At 43.2% G+C, this 17,627-nt stretch overlaps 1 protein-coding gene across 2 annotated transcripts in view; it reads left to right on the top strand.

Moving 5' to 3' along the window:
- The window catches only part of DIPK1A (divergent protein kinase domain 1A), a 100,323-nt gene that overhangs the window by 55,269 nt on the left and 27,427 nt on the right, over positions 1 to 17,627 (top strand). For both annotated transcript variants that reach the window (XM_083157087.1, XM_083157088.1), the window contains exons 2-3: positions 3,625 to 3,718; positions 13,315 to 13,449. In XM_083157087.1, coding sequence (XP_083013213.1) covers positions 3,716 to 3,718; positions 13,315 to 13,449 — 138 coding nt within the window. In that variant the 5' untranslated portion in view covers positions 3,625 to 3,715. The remainder of the gene's footprint in view (positions 1 to 3,624; positions 3,719 to 13,314; positions 13,450 to 17,627) is intronic.

The following is a 17,627-nucleotide window of genomic DNA, read 5'->3' on the forward strand; positions in this document are numbered from 1 at the left end:
ATTAATTGAAGCAAGTGAAAAGTAATACTTCTGTGAAATGATAGTATAGCTCCGGTAGCTCATAAAAATATCACCTTGTCAACTGCGTAACAGTGTAATTAGTGGCCTGGAACTTAATCATGGACTAACTATAGGTGTCTAATAAAAAAAGACATCAATTACCGGAATGTAATCCCCGCAGCATGTATTCCGTCATTATTTCATTATGCTCTGGGGAGGAATAAGTTTGTGATCTAACAAAGCATCTCGGCTGAGCCGTTCTAGCGTGCTATTATTACAGCAAATGAGCTAGTAACGGTTTCTCAGGTGATGAGAACCTTTCAATTTAGATTCTATTTTTATAGCCGGTTCTATAGAATAGAATATTCCCTTTCTTGCTGCTCTTTATATTGTCAGTATAGACAAGCTCTATGATTGACTGCTGTGCGGTTCTCTTCCTGCACGCAAATAGGCTCTGGTGTAGCAAATCAACGGCGTCTAGATCGGCAATGACATGGTCAATATCTCTTGGTCGAACGCATCTAGTTAGAAGCTTAAAGATAGTCGACAGAGTCTAGATCGCCAGTAGCGAGAGATAGACCCAAGCGTTAGGTCAACAGGAACCTGATGTAGCAGGTACTTTAGCTTTATATAATGTATCAGGGAGGTATTTTTTAGGTTTTTAACCACTGCTGTTGGACGTTCAATTTCTGGTCACCACCTCAGTTGGTAGGGAGCATAAATAATGGGCACCACCTGCGAAACGTGTGGCCAAAACCTTTTTTTTTTTTTAGATTATTTGCAGGTGACCCAAAAAATTTAATTCCATCCATAATCTGCAAATTATAATATCAGTGGTTCTCTATGCACAAAGTATTTTACCATCCTCGCGTGAACACTTTCACGTACTGTACAGCAGAGGTTGGCCCCAGAAAGCATGATTGATACTGTAATGACCACTACCCGCCATTGTGTTGTTGATGACCAGTATTGTGTTGCCTTTCTCATACGGCTGACACATCGGCAGCAATAGTCAGAAACTATTGTATCATTTAAGTGCTGTACTGACCAGTATTGAGTATAATATGTACAAGGTGTGTCTATTAAATTCCAGGACTGTATGTGTAGTTAATGAATGAAAATGTGTAGGAACGCGTCATCATGCGGATGTGATAGCGTAACCAATGAGGCGCGAAGGTGGAACAATTGCGCAGTGATTGCGTCAGCATTTCTGGTTGGCAGAAGGTAAACGCAGGTGGTTCATTGGAGTGCGTGTCACGGTCGGTGATGGAGCAAAGAGTGAGTATCAAGTTATGTTTCAAAATTGGGAAAACGCTGAGTGCATCGGTTAAACGAGTACACCGTGTGCGACCGAATATGGATAAAGGCAGCTGGCTCCTACTGCACGACAACGCGAGGCCCCACTGTGCTCTCAATCTGAAGCGCTTTTTGGCAAAACATGACATCGTAGAGGTTAATCATCCTCCGTATTCTCCTGATTTGTCACCTCCTGACTTTTACTTGTTCCCAAAACTTAAGACTGCTCTGAAAGGGCATCGATTTCAGGACGTAGAGGACCTAAAGAAAAACGTAACCGCTCAACTTCGAAGCATGTCTTCAGAGGACTATGAAGCGTGTTTTCAGAATTTGTACCGCCGTGCACAAAAGTGTGTGAGTGCCGGAGGTGATTATTTTGAGGACTATTAAACTTATGTTTGTTTTTTATTATTCATTCCGTTGTATTAGCCCCAGTTCTGCAATTTAATAGACACACCTCATATTTATAGTTCACAAAATGTATTGCAAGTCTATTTCAGCAATGTGCTCTCCTGCGGTGCTAACAGAGCCACCGATTCTGCTGGCCTTCTAGGCTGTATGTTACTGTATAATATTAGTAGTTCTCTCCTGATACTATGTAATTAGGTTTTCAGTCGGTGTATTATGTATTGTTCTTCTTTCCCCATTGTCAGATTCACATCCTGGTTATTAAAGCACTACAGTATCTGAAACAAAAATGAATATGAGAAGGCTTATTATTGCACCACCTCTTGGAACGCATTGTTTTCTGTAATAAATCACTCTGACGTTGCTCATTGCTTGCTTCCATACTTCTGTGAAAGTTTATTTAAGATTACTTGGATTTATATATAAATTTGCCTTCTAGCATAAATATATGAATGAATGAACATAAACAATTGCACTGCATTCTTCTAGATAAACAGGATGCTTTTAATCATTTTGAAAGCTTCGGTATTCCTACCCCTCACTCTACAACAGAGTAATCAATGCCTTCTCCTGCTAGGCCAGCGCTAAGTAAATGTGGAAACATACTCTCTGAGCACAAACCGAATAGATCAGCTGCTGGTTCTCTGGGATTAGTTCATTTGTCATGATTAATTAGATCCCTGAAGGGTTTAAAAGCATCAGCTATTACTATGCTCTAAATTGAAAGAATAAACAGGTTTTTCTTCTGTTTATCTGCAATCCTGGTGAGAGCCCTGCTCGTTGGATTAATTTCCTATACATCCATTATTTTCTCTTCTGCCACATATACAGTGCAATTTGTATAGGCACACAGGGCAGCTCCTGTGGGCCCTCATTCTAGGGCCCTCTGAGCAGGGGCAGGTGGTGGCCACACAATTCGAGCAGACAGGCAACATCGTCTACTAGCCTCCTAATCTGCAGCCAGTGAATGGATGGGGCTATTTACCAATCAGAATGCTAACAGCCATTCACTGTATGTATATATGTATGTATGTATGTATGCATACCTCCCAATTTTTCTTCTCACCGTAGCGGGACAGATGTGCGCGACTGAAATTGGGGGAGTGGCCTACCGGAAACGGGGCGTCAATTACAATTTGCATCATTATGCTAGGACATGACCACCATTTTGCTGCTGTGGGGGCATGGCCCAGAGGCTCTGTGAGCTTCTAGCCATGCCCCCAGCCCCTCTGGCTGTATGAATACATACTGTGCATCTATTCACCACTGCTCACTGGCTGACAGGGGGTACTCCCAACCAGTGTTCCCTCTAAGCTGTGCGCGTGCACACAACTTGACGAGCGTGCGCACAGACATTACAATGGAGCGCACAAACATCAGTGGTCCCTTTTTGCAGTTGTGGACTTAATGAATGCGTGTTTCACCCATGAACTACATTGTGTGCTGTGTTTTGAATGTTTAAATGTTTAATATAATTTTGAAGTAAACTTAAGACAAATGCTGAGCGTAATTTTCCAGTTATATATAAGTGATGCACAAAATTTTTAATTTCCTTCCAAAGTTGCACAGCCTTCGTAAAATTAGAGGGAACATTGCTCCCAACTGCCCCCCACCGTGGGACGCAGGAACATTCCCAAAAACCGTGACGTTCTCGCGGAAAGCGGGACAGTTGGGAGGTATGTGTATTTATGTACAGACATAATGCAAGCCTGCAGGAGCAGAATGTTATGATTTATTTTTGTAAAAAATAAATGGTGTCTAGGGTCCCAATGCATTGCTTTGCCCAGGGCCTACAATGGTTAGTGTTTAGAATATAATACGACATTTCAAATACCTGTGTACAACACATTTATTTTAAACATGGACCTATAAATTGTTATGTGAAGCAGACGTGTAACCTATTGTTTCCTTTTCCCCCAGAACCGATGCATCCAGGCAAACAGACCTTGTGGGAACACCATTGCTTCCACCTCGCTAATCTGAAGCTGTGACCACAAGTCCATCCTCTTTAATGGTAAGGGAAGCCATTTGGCCTATATTTGGAATGTGTCCGGTAACACCTTGCTTCTCAGAGGCTTATTACCCAACATTGCAGTGATAGGTGACACCAAAAATCTCATAGAGGAAACTTCAAATAATTCTGCATGGTCCTGACTCTTACATCGTAACATAGTGATAAAGGATGAAAAAATACCATCAAGTTCAACCTGTCTGACTTGTAACTATGCTTGTCTACTTTTGAAAAGCAGTTTCAGGGAGATTTTAGATGCTAGGGCAGGTTCGCTGAGGGGGGAGTTTGGGGGTATGAGGGCAGAGATGGGAGAGTTAGAAAGAGGGCAAGGATGCTGAGGGGGGAGTTAGGGGAGGGTGAGGGCAGGGACACTGAGGAGGTTAGAGGGGTGGGCAGGGATGCTGTGGAAGTTAGAGGGAGGGTGAGGGCAGGGTTGTTAATGGCGAGTTAGAAGTAAGGCAAGGGCAGGGACACTAAGAGGGGAGTTAAGGCCCCTATACACTAACTCCATTTAGGCCGATTTCACCTGTCCCCGACTGCATGGGCCGAGAAATCGAGTCAGTGTGATGTCCCCTCAAGTGCCACTCGTGGTCCCGGCATGCAGCTCCAACCTACCTCCCGGTGGCTGGCTGGGCGGGAACAAGGGTCGCATGCGATCCATCACAAGTTGAAGATTGCATGTGATGGATTACATTTGATCCTGCTACTCGGGAAGGTCACAGGGGGCTCGCATGTGATCGGCTGGGCATACGCTGCACTAGTGTATGCCCAGCTTTAGAGGGAGGACGAGTGAGGGGGGGGGGAGTCAGAGGGAGGGTGAGGTCAGAGATGCTGAGGGGGGAGTCAGAGGGAGGGTGAGGTCAGAGACACTGAGGGGGGAGTCAGAGGGAGGGTGAGGTCAGAGACACTGAGGGGGGAGTCAGAGAGAGGGTGAGAGCAGAGATGCTAAGGGTAAGGGCAGGGACATTGATTGTAAATAAATGTGTGTAATATAAATAAAAATACAAGCATTAATAGAATAAATGAATGATCTAAATGTGTGGGGTTACTAACAAGAACTTTATGTGCCAATTATGCTATGAAAATTGCCCCCTGCCACTTGCTGAGATCTACTTAAGTCGTGCCTCTCACATACAGGAGTATGCCTCCTGTTGAATGCATGGTGTCACTTTAAAACAGAGCAGCCAGGAGGTCAGCGAGGGGGAGACAGGCCCCGCTCTTCACCATGCCAGTGCTGCTGTTGCCTGTCAAATAGTTTGACAGGTTGTGGCAGCCAGCAGTGATAGTGCACCACAGCAAGATAGCAGAGCGCTTCTCCAGCCCAACAGCTCCTTGCTCTTCATACCTTGCTGAGCGGGTAGTGCCGGCACCCCTGATGAAGCACACTTTAGCAGGTGGGTGACAGTTTACATTACAATATACTTACTGCCGCTCCTGCTCCCACCTCCTGATGATCCCGCTGCCGCAGCTCTCATTTCTCCACTGCCATCACTCCTGCTCCCAACGCTCCATGTTTTCCACTCCACAACTTTGTCTCTAAAGGTGCCCATACACGCTCCGATCCCGGCGTGCGCTCTGGGCTAAAATAGCATCCATTGCATCGCATTGCATGCCTTGTGCATGCAATGCGATGTGATGAAAAGCAAGTACAAAAAGTATGTGCAGCACATACTTTTTGTACTGTGCGATGAGGTGCCGCGGGAGCACATGGCACCACCAGGATCGGCGCGTGTATGGGCACCTTTATGCCATCGCTACCCACACAGCCCCCAAACTGGATGAGAAACCCAGGAGGATCCGAGGGATTTCCATGGGAGCGGGAGGATCAATGAAAAATTAGAGCCTCCCGCAAAATGCGTGAGGTAGGCAACCCTGCTTGTAATTACAAACTTCAGTAAGTCACATCTATAGGATTCCCTTAGTGGCCAAAATTCATCCAGTTTTTATTTAAATTCATTAAGAGTAGTTGCTGTTATCAGCCCCACCGGCAATGAGTTCCAGAATTGTACTGCTCTTATGGAGAAGAGTCCTCTTCTTACAGCAATTCAGTAAGGAATTTATTTTCCTCGAGCCTCAGTACATGCCTGCGTGTCCTAAGTATAGACCTGTTAGTGAACAAATCATGTCCCAATTCCATATGATTCCCAATCCTGTATTTCAACATACTAAATATATCACCTTTGAACCTCCGTTTCTCCAATGAAAACATATTCAGCCTGGTTAACTTATCTTTGTATTCTAGTGATTCAAGACCTTTTACTAGCGTAGACGCTCTTCTCTGTACCTGTTCCAAATCATGTATGTCCTTTTTAAGGCGCGGTGCCCAGAACTGAACACCGTATTCCAAGTGTAGTCTCACCAATGCCTTGTAAAGAGGCTCTATCACATTGGCATCCCTTGAATCCATTTCCCTTTTAATGCATGCCAGTGTCCAGTTTGCTTTTGCTGCTGCACTTGAGCAGTGTGCACTATTACCCGATTATTTATCTATGATGACACCCAAGTCCTTCTCTGCAGCAGAATTCCCTATAATATCTTCATTTATCCTATAAGTAGCTTGTTCATTTTTGTTCCCATAATGAATTACTTATTTATTTATAAATGTTAAACTGTATTTTCCACCTTTCTTCTATATAAACTGATTCCATCTTGGGATGTGGCTGATGAAGTGATCCTTCTCACAAGGAATTACAAAGCACTTCATAATGTGGTCATATCGAGGCAGAATTAACACACCTTTTTACGAACATGGCCAGGAGTTTTACTCACAGCAACTGCATTATACTTTGTAATAAGATAGCAGCTTGTGTAATTAGCTGGATTCTATCATTAAAGGAAACTAATGTATAGAATTATCGATTGGGACTAGAGTGGCAAATGCTTGGCGTTATGCAACGTCTGATCAATGTTCTATCTTTGAGAGTTATTCAACAGGTAGGTACATTTAAAAGGGTCATGTATAAATTGGCATGGATTTTTTTCCTGCACTGCAACATTTTCACCTAACTGATGCACAACACGTGGGCACATATGGCCTGTCCGGGCACATACAAGGAGATAAAAGACTCAGGGAAGGAATACTACTGCATTATATCTGTCCCAGATACCGTGTTAGGGTCTGTGTGGTTTGTGGTCTGCTGGAACCTTTTGCATAGTGCAGGGGAATGTGTGGTGACCTGCTACTAATAGATGAGAGGGTGGTATGTGTTACACAGAACAGGTGTTGGGTGATTGTGTTACTACAGGTGAGAGGTAGATGTTTTATTTCAGGGGTGGGGTTTGGGAGTGTTACTATAGAGATCAGAGGATATGCATGTGTTATTACAGTGCTGAGGAGGTGAGGAAATGTTTTGGCACAGAAGTAATGGATGGAGGTCATATGATACTATGATATAATAAAGAGATATGGGGAGTTTATCACACAGGTGAGGGGAGAATGTGGTTCTACAGAGCTGAGTGCAGCTAGTGTGTTACTATAGGTGTATGGTGGGGGTTGATTACAGAGGTTTGGGGGGCAAGGGTGCTTGGGTGTTCAGCGCCCCCCTGCAAACTATAAATTTTTGCCCTCCATCACAGATATAATAAAGGGACAGCACACACAAAAAGTGTGATGTACCATAAGGAAGGGAAATTGCCACACAATAGTTACACCATTTCAATTACATCATACAGTAACACAATCTTATTTATATTACACCACAAATAGTGCCACCACAAATTACACCACATAGTAGTCTCTCCTACAAACAAAGCCCACAGTAGTGGCCCTTATTCACAAAGCCCAACGTAGTGGTCATTATACACAATGCCCACCAAAGTAGAGACCCTTAAACATAACTCACAGTAGTGCCTCTTAAACATTTGGTGACCACAGTAGTATTGCCCTTTATAAATAACATGTATATTGCCACTTAAACACATGGTCCTAACTGTGCGGAGTTTGTATATTCTCTCCGTGCTTGCGTGGGTTTCCTCCGGGTGCTCCGGTTTCCTCCCACAATCCAAAATCTACTAGTAGGTCAATTGACTTCCAACAAAATTAACTCTAGAATGTCTGTGTGCGTGTACATGTGGTAGGGAATATAGATTGTAAGCTCCACTTGGGTAGGGACCGATGTGAATGTTCAAATATTCTCAGTAAAGCGCTGCGGGATATGTATGCGCTATATAAGAAACTGTTAATAAATAAATAAATAGAGTCGCCATAACGGCAGATAAAAGCAAATGAAAATATTAGTAGCAAAGCCTTGCATGTAGATCATACATATGTATAATGTCACTGACTAGTTCAAATAAACTAGGAGGCAAGTTCAAATGTAAGGACATGTTCTAAAACAAAGGTAGGAACGTTGCAATAAGAGAGTACATGTAAATCCAAATGTGTTGGTAGAGTACATTTAAACCCCAATGGGTAAGCATTCTAGTCAATATGGATTATGAGAGGTTGTACCCATAATAATTGTGGTCTACAACTGGAGGTGGTCAGAAATAATAGGGGAAAATGATGTGGGAGAGTATGTAAAAACTTGCTGTTATTATATGTCTTGTGGGATCTAGAATGTACAACATGCTAATAATCTGAAAGTTCTAATGGGGAAGTGTCCATAAAGGGCTGAGGTTAAAGGATCAATAGTCAATGGGTAACTGCAGAGGGGGGGGGGGGGGGGATATATACAGATGGAGCCGGCCTTGTCTTTGTAGGGGCTGGCAAAACTATCACCAGCTCCTGCCAGGGTACGCGCACGCACGAGACGCTCATGCGCCCTGTGGCAATGGAGCTCCCCCCAGGTCCCCGCCACTGCCGCCAGTCCCCCTCACCGCCCCGAACCCCCCCTACCGTGGTACCTGCTGCGCCGCCGTCGAGAGACTGTGTTGTGAGATGCACACACGTCCCAGTCAGATGGTGATCGGCGGCGGAGAGGCACTCCAATTGGAACATTCTGTCGATCCCCAGCGCTCCATCTGTATATATACCACATGGAATGCCTGTTTTTGTCCCTCTGTACCCTACTCTGTAGTAGAGATGGGTCGTTCGCGAATGAACCGGATCTTTTGAACGGACCACATCCAATAACGAGTGAGCCGCCGATTCCAAAAAGGTGATCCGTTTCAGTTTTGTTTTCCATTGCAATGCATTTTGCTGATCTCAGTGCTGCCACCTGTGTGAGATGTGCTACCTCTGGAGACTGAGTACAGTGCTGTGACTACAAGTGATAGAAAGATTAGCTGCAGCTGCCAGGGATGGGCATCGGTGCAGATGCCATCGATGGCGATTCTGCACCCAGCCATCGATCAGTGTTTTTACTCGGTTATGTATAATCCCCCCTCCCTCTTTTTTTTTTTTTTTAAAGTGAGCCGAGGTTCTGCCGAAAAGATCCGTATCTTTTCACTGAGAGATCCGTCGGGGCCCGGCTCAGCTTAATAATCAGTTTTGCCCGTCTCTACTTTGTAGGAGACCTCAGGCTCAGCACTGCCTCTGATTAAAACCCCTCCCATAACAATATCAGAGCTCAGCACAAGCCTCTCGGCCTCTGATCTCTTGTGCAAAGTCTCATGGGACTTAGTAAACTCCCAGTAATGCACTGCACACTTGTGCAGTCAGTGTGCCTCTGCTTCCGATGCAGGTGAAGCTTCAGCACTACCCCACTCCCATACACAAAACCTTTTAGCTAAAAAAAAAAGAATACATGCAAGTCATAGGGAGGCCCAGGGGGTACTGAGCCCCACCTTATCCGGCCCATGATCAGGCAGCTGGTCGAAGGTGTTGGAGATGTCCAAGGATGCAGCTCCGATCAGTAATGCATGTACGAGTCTCATTTGCACTCTTGCTGCATTACAATATTAGTGCTATCACTTCTATGTAAGCAGCAGCCATTGCAACTCCAACCACATCTGAATAACCTCTAAAGAGAAAATGAAAATGGAAGGTTAAAGTCTATATTAAACCGTAATCTATGAAACCTCTTACTATTCTTTTTTTAGCAACAGCTAGATTAAAATCAGAACGTAGCCTTCGTCCTTCCCTGTTCATTTATAACCTTTTTTTTCTATGTCTAAAATTTTTACTTCATCAAGTAGCTAAACTGGCTCGTTCCTAACTGACCTCTCCCTTGTAGCTGGCTCGCATGAAGCAGTGCCACTAACTGCACATATCCAGTTCCAAGACTGCGTTTAGTTCCGTCTCCAATGAGACGTTTAAGGACCTGAATCATAGGACAAGAGATATGTTCCCTGACTGACTGCAACTATTATAGAGATTTAAAGGCAACAAACCTGATGTGCTCTTTGGTGTGCCATTTTATTTTAGATTGTTTTGCCTTTAAGCAATAAAATGTGTAGGTCTCTGGAAGGGCTGAAAGCCCCATGTGAACTGCCTGTTTGCTGTTGCTACAGGCAGCCTGCTCTCACAAGCCAATGCAAGAGCAACCATCAGCGGTGATTCCACTGTAACACCTAGGATGGTGATCCCAGTGCCAAAGTTACACTACTGCTCCATTATCCTGGCACCTGAATCTATTGACCACAGCCAATGATCATGTCCTGTTTTAATTTACATTGTGTAGAACGCAAATCCTGGAAGTGCGGCTACTGGTTAGGCCGTTGCATGAAGAGGTTGGTGCTGGGACGCCGTATGGGCTGTCCTTGCAGGAAGGGTAAGTCAGCCTGGCAGAAGGCAAATGAGACCAGCCCACCAGCAGACCTTTCTGGTATAAACATTTATAATGAGATATAATAAGTCTTTTTTAGTATAGGATTAAAACATTTCACTTTATTATTATTATTCACAAGTAACATCTGCCCCACCTGCAGTGCACATGGTTTTGTCCAACTAAGAAGGATTTTGTCAGAAACAGTGAACTAGAATAAGGCCCTACATCCCCAAAAGGTGACTAAGCTTATCCCATCGTCTCAATTGTTGTATTGAAAGCAGAGACCTGATTTATTTATTTGCTGGGAGCAGCCACTTTCCCCATCACATGACCTCTTCACATAACAGCTCTGCACAATGCAGTTAGGTCACTGCATACCTTGTGTAAATGCATGAGGGTTGAGCAGTCTGCACCACACGATCTCCCCTTCCTCTTCAGAAATTTATGCCAAATCATTCCTTTTTTCATTATAACACAATAAGGAGCTTTTGGGCTGCATTGATTTGTACCAGTGAGCTGCAGAATTTATGTGGGATGTAAAACAAATGGGAACACCGGATAGATTTTCTGCATAATAACACACTGCCCATTACAACCTTACACTTTGCTTTTACTGACTGTTTGACATAAGGCCACCCACAGACATTACATTGTTAGATTTGTTTGTTGTAGCTTTGTTTTACATTTATATGTCTTATAATATAATAATACATATTGGTGGCTTTTACTATGAATCAATGTACTGTTCTTATTTATTACAGTGCTGAGATTAAGGTTAATGTATGGGGCCATATTTTCATGGGTATCGGTGTGTGTGTGTGTGTGTGTGTGTGTGTGTGTGGGGGGGGGGGGGGGGGGGGTAGAGGATCACAGAGGAAATATTGCAGTTCTGTGGATACATCAGAGTACATAATCACATGACAGCAGTATTTGGGGGAAGGACCCTTTACTTGATGTTCAGAGTGGCTCTCCTGTAAGAGAATCATACAAGTTGCCTCCCTACCAATATATCCCTCCATAGGGTTTGGTATGATGGTTTGATATACATCATGATGTTAAGATACCATCGGCCCAGCGACCTGTGTGAGGTGGTATTTCTCGAATAACCTCTATCCCTCTAATGAGTAACCCTCCTCCATCTCCCTACAGCCTAACCCTCCCCAACATAATGCTCTATATTATGAATGTCAGCTATGTAACTTTGATGTAATAAATGCAAACCAAATGACCACATTAACCCTCCATACATTTACCATTCATTAACAAGTCATTTACTATGTTTACCAAGGAAACCACTGTCGGTGAGATGAATCAAACCTTGGAATTGGCGATAGAGTGGAGAAGTTATTTAAAGGACTCGGCTTCTGTAATAATGAGAGTATATGTACAATATCCTATTACATGTCCAATTGTCTGCTCCTGCTATGTGTCAACTAAAAATACACTTAAAACTGTCTATTATATACAAACAATCTCCCCTGCTTTAGCTATCTAGCTATCTGTGCCTCTCTTCATCCTCACAGTAAAAAGTATTCAATTGAATTCAGCTGTGGTGACAGACTCCTGGTATTTCATATTGTTCCTGTCTTTCATTTTAGTGTAATCTCCTGTGTTAGCGCAGATTCTTATTGGTAGCGGAAATTTACTGCATGACAAAAACAAGCTAATATCTCGATTTTTAGCCCAATAGTATTTTATCGGTCTATCCAATTATAGCCCAATTGTAAATGTCCAGGTTTTGGGCAATGACATAGTGTTCATTCTAGCACCCTGCATTTTCAAAATTCTTGCAGTTTCCCTGTAATGCCTGAGGTGTCGCTGTCTGCTGTGGCGTTTCTTAGCAGTCTGGTCTGTATTTCAATACAGACCAGAGTGTACTAGAAGCATCAAAACAGACAGTGACACCCCAGGCAGGAAAGAGGAACTGCAAGGATTTTGAAAGGTGCCGGGTGCTAGAATGAACACTATAACACATGAGATCCATGATCAATTCCCAGACGCATTTGTCATTGATGTAAATGGGGCTGATAATGCTGCTTATTGAGTAACATGCATAGTATATTTATGTTCTAAGGGGAACCATTAGCTCCAGTTATTCATCGCAGATAATAGGATATTCCCTTAGGGTACTTGAACAATCATTTTACAGTAAAAAATAATATATAGCAGTATTTAACTCTAGAACTGTGGTTCCCAACCCTGGTCCTCAAGTACCCATAAAAATTCACATTTTCCAAGTCAACCAGCCGGTGCACTGTGTTAGGGGTACTTGAGGACCAGGGTTGGGAACCACTGCTCTAGAACATGTCAGCTTCTCTGTAATTTTCTGACACTGTGTGTAGTCTTAAGGCCCCATAAACGAATGCAACTTCTCATGGGTAGAAGTCACATAAGCTTCCCCTTGAACTCTCCGGCAGATTCCCGAAAGGCAGTATTGCATACGATACACCAAATTCAGAAATTCAAATTCAGAAATCGTATTCCATCCCAGCCGAGGTGCTGAATCCAATAACACTTGGATGCAGCCCTTGTGATCTCAGGCTCCAATCTGATGAACATGGGACTGCGGATCGATATTGGAGACAAAACACTTACCATGTGCCACTTTTCAGCCCATTTCTTGTTCCGATGTATCATATTTGTGTGAAAAGGGCCCAGATCATACGTTTTGAACATGCAGAATCAGAACTGCAATACAGGAATATAGCCTAACCTAGAAATAATTACTAGAAGTTTTATAGTCCATTATCTTCATGGTAATGGTAATATATTTATTTGTGCACTTACCAAGTAATCCACTATGTATATTCTGAAGACCTCAAAAGCCTTTACAATGATTTCTAGTAAATGTTGTGCAAATAAAAATAACTAATATTTCACTGTCCATTGCAAGATTACCCTGTTTGGTCTGTACAATCCTTGTAACAGGACTGCTCTGTGTATCCACAGGCTCGTTTGTCATATATGCGGATAAAATACCTATTTTTTTCATGGCTGGCGGTGTTTATCGGCAGCTGGGTTGTATATGTTCGGTACAACTCGTACACAGAGCTCTGCAGGGGACATGAGTGTAAAGCTAACATTGTAAGTATGCTCTTTTACCTTAGCCAATAGAACAGGTATGGCCAAACTGTGGCCCTCAGCTGTTGTCAAACTACACATCCCTGCATACTCTGCCATAGTTTCAGCATTCCCTTATAGCAAAACTGTGGCAAGTCATGATGGGTCTTGTAGTTTCACAACAGCTGGAGGGCCATTGTTTGCCCATGCCTGCAATAGATGCAACATGACCTTAGCATAACTTTAATTTGCCTTGTAAAACATTTGCATTCCAGAAGAACTACATTTTTTCCAGATGGAGGAATGTTAACAACACCTTACTTGAGGCCCAACAAGATTCCTTTTTTTAATGACTTGTGGTGCTTTTTAGTCATGGATACTACTGAATGTAAACTCACTGATTTGAAACAGATTTTGAGGGCTTAAATGATTTCAGTACAGTAATCAGGTATGAGAAAACCTGTTCAGCGCTGCCAATCCATCAATCTCTCCCTGTAGGTATTACTGCTACCCAGTGGCGTAGCTACGTTTTGGGCACCCCCCCGCCCCGCAGCCCATGCAAACCTCCCCCCCAATCCCCCACAGCCTTACCTATCGCGCTGGTCCCGGCGGCTCCGTTCTTCTGCTGAGGACCACCACAAAATGGCCGCCCCCATACAGCAGACAGTTTCAGAGAACTGTGTGCTATATGGGGGCGGCCATTTTGTGGTGGTCCTCAGCAGAAGAACGGAGCCGCCAGGACCAGCGAGATAGGTAAGTCTGCGGGGGATTGGGGGGGGGTTTAACTATAGCACAGCGGTGGCGGGGGCTGCGGTGCTATAGTTACGCCGCTGCTGCTACCTCAGCTAAGGTAAGTGCAAAATTAGCCAACAAAAATGGTACAATACAAGAAAATTACAATACAGTATGAGAGGTGAATGTGTTTTCACTATTGCTCATGCTAAAAAAAAAACATTAAAAAGCAAAAGATTTATAAAAAGGGTTTTGCACATGGGCAGTCATACAATTTTTTGGTCACATTGTGCAAATACCAGGACCTGGGCCGTCTACTTAACTCTTCAAGCTCAGGGGTAGCAGCAGTCCCTTCTCCTTTAAGTAGGTAGGAGCCACCACTGGTAGTAATTGGTTTCAATGTAATATGAGTTTATTGTGATACTCTCCAAATATTTTTATATATTTCAAAGTAAGTTTCACACAATTGTTTAAGCTTTGTATAACGCCAAGGAGTCCAAGCCAAAGAAGAAATTGAAAATTCCAAGACACAGCTTGTAAACAGGGTTGCATCATTTTTAGGAGGTATTACAGGAATAGATGGCTTTTCACCCACAATTTCCGGCAGTGTTCCCAGCTAAAATAATGTGTTGCATACTTCAGTAGAGGTTTAACATGTGTGCCTTATTGGATTACAATGTGTCTGAAGAATATGTTATACTGTACTTGCAGTAAGATAAAGGTGAGAGGTGGAGAGGAGAGAGATTAAATAAAAATAAATCTATCAATCTATATGATAATCAGAGGGTTTTAGACCCATACAGCATAGATAAGAGGGATCCAAAAAAATGAAAGTGGGAATGTGCCTTGGTATGTGCGATCCAAGGAGACCAAGTGCCAGTAAATATTTGTGGAAGCATACTTGTAATATATTTTAAGTGATGCATTTGCCATATGCAGTTCTTCGTAGCAGCTGATGAGGGCACTTTGTATGTTGGCAAAGGCCTCCCTGATCCCTCCAGCAGTGATCGGATATCAAAGATAGATAGTGTGAAGACAGGTGGGTACAAGGTACCCTATGTTTAACCATTTATAGCTGATTCCCTTGATTTATATACCCTGACTAAGGGCCCACTCTTTCAGCTCCGTAGTGTCCCATTGCAGTCAGGTGGATCTGTCGGAGAGAGCAAATATGTAGAATGAAGCGCCGGTTGTCAGATGGTCAGTGTGCAATATATCGTTCTCCTGCGGAACCGCCGATGTAGTTAACTATATTGGGGGTTATTGGAATCGCTCCAGTGTGTGCCCAACATTATATTGCAGGAAATATATTTGCGATCAATAGACAAAAGATGGCTTTAAGCCTCACGGCCAAAGAAAAGGTCAAGCTGCTCCTGCTGCGGGTGTCAAAAAAAGGGTGTGGAGTGTTAAGAAAATTGATCAATTGGGTAATTAGTGTAAAATAAACACATTTATTTATAAAAAAAATTAGCACAGTGAAAGATGGGTATACAAATAAACAGTTCAGTTATGCATATGTAAAAAGAGTATTATACTTAATATAGAGAGGGCAATAAAAGGTTATATTAACATATTTGGGATCAGTTTACTAAGCCTTGAACGGAGATAATATAGACCAAGATAAACTACCAGCCAACCAGCTTTTTAATGTCATTTTTCAAACAGCCGGTAACCTGGCAGGAGCTGATTGGCTGGTACTTTATCTCTTTTTTCAAGGCTTAGTAAATAGTCCCCTTAGTTATTTTTGGTCTGTGACTAGAAAGTTTCAGAATTCATACACCTTGGAGGGGGTGTGGTATAAATGACCGACAGTCGGGATTCCGACAGTCATTTCTCCGACGTTGGAATCCCGACTGCACAGTGGGGGGGGAGCGCAATGAAGCCCCTTGAGAGCTCGCCACGCTGCAGGCACGGTGGCGAGCTGCGCTCGCCACCTACTTTATTCTCCCTCTATGGGGGTCGTGGACCCCCACTAGGGAGCAGTTGGTATTCCGACGTCGGAGGAATGACTGTTGGAATCCCGACTGTCGGGGAGCCATCTGGCCACCCTTGGAGGAAGGCTCCATTGCTGCTCATGTGTTTCTTTGCGCTAGCACAGGCATTCCCAACCTCGGTCCTCAAGGCATATCAACAGTGCAAGTATTAGTGGTATCCTGGCTTGAGCACAGGTGACTTAATTAGTACCTGAGTTATTTTGATTTAACCATCTGTGCTGAAGCCTGGAAATCACTAAAACCTGCACTGTTGGTGTGCCTTGAGGACGTGGTTGGGAATGTTTGCTCTAGCACATTGATCACATGTAAATAGCATACATTTGAGAGTAGTAAAGATATTGAGCAGACTGAGGCCTTTAAGTCATTCAGTAAAATCTGCCTGTAGATCTACTCAGACACCTATGTGAGATTAACATTCGCTAGAACTGTTTGGATAAGGTGGAAAGCTAAATAATGATTCTGGAAATTGGGTAAACTCAAGCTACTATCTTGAGCACGTTTATACAAGATCCAAGGTGAGTCCTGGGCCTCCTACTAGGTAAAATTTTCTATGCTATTCTGGAAGGTTCTCAGAAATGGGGATGTGACTGGAACAAGAAGGGTCAGGAATATGCTGTAAAATCCTGAGCAGTTTTTCACTGCATTGTTCAATGGGGTGGATGCCGGTCTAAGAGCGAAGCAGAAGCTAAATCAAAGGCTTGAAAGGTGTGAAAAGTTCAGCCAGTCCTATCAAACGTCTTCTCCGGATCTAATACCACAGTATTAGGGGTCATCCTGCTTGCCCTTTAAATGAGAGCCTAGAGTTCAGATTTTGATAAAGGTGACCTCCTAAGGGCCAAAGACTTTATGCTTAGGATATTATTGATCATTTGTTTGAATTCAGTCATGTGGGATTCAAAACTTTGTGGAGATGCCTTTTTGTCTTGGAATTCTGGCTTTGCCTGGTTCCCCTACCAGTCTTGTTCGTAGTGTGACTTGGGTCATTGTGTTCTCGGAACTCCAGGATGGAATTTCTGTCCATTTTGTGCTTTACAATGAGCATAAAGGCTACTGGCAATGCCTGTGATGTAAGAGGAGGACACGCTGAATACTAGTTCTAGAATCATAGATTGAGACAGGGAAACTGCTGATGTGCCAAGAGTCAAGACTCAAGTTAAGGTCAATGGAGAGCAATGAGCAAGAAAACCTTGAAAAAAAAGTGTGGAAGGATGAAAAATGCTCTGAAAGAGTCAATTACATAGTATCTTACCTCAAATCTGCACAACATGGATATGGAATTTTTACCCGAAAATGGGACCAGCTGATAAGTGTTTATAATGTAAAGTGAACCCTCACTGTTTGTCAAAGTAATAGTTAAACAGAAGCAGAAATCTATTAAGCTAAATTTAAAAGCGTTGCAAATAACAAATAGGAAGGTAAAACAAAACCATTAAAACATCAGTACTTTCTATATTCAACTGCCTAAAAAGCTGGATA

This window comes from Crinia signifera, chromosome 8, assembly GCF_055691185.1.
Source record: "Crinia signifera chromosome 8, ASM5569118v1, whole genome shotgun sequence".
NCBI lineage: Eukaryota > Metazoa > Chordata > Amphibia > Anura > Myobatrachidae > Crinia > Crinia signifera.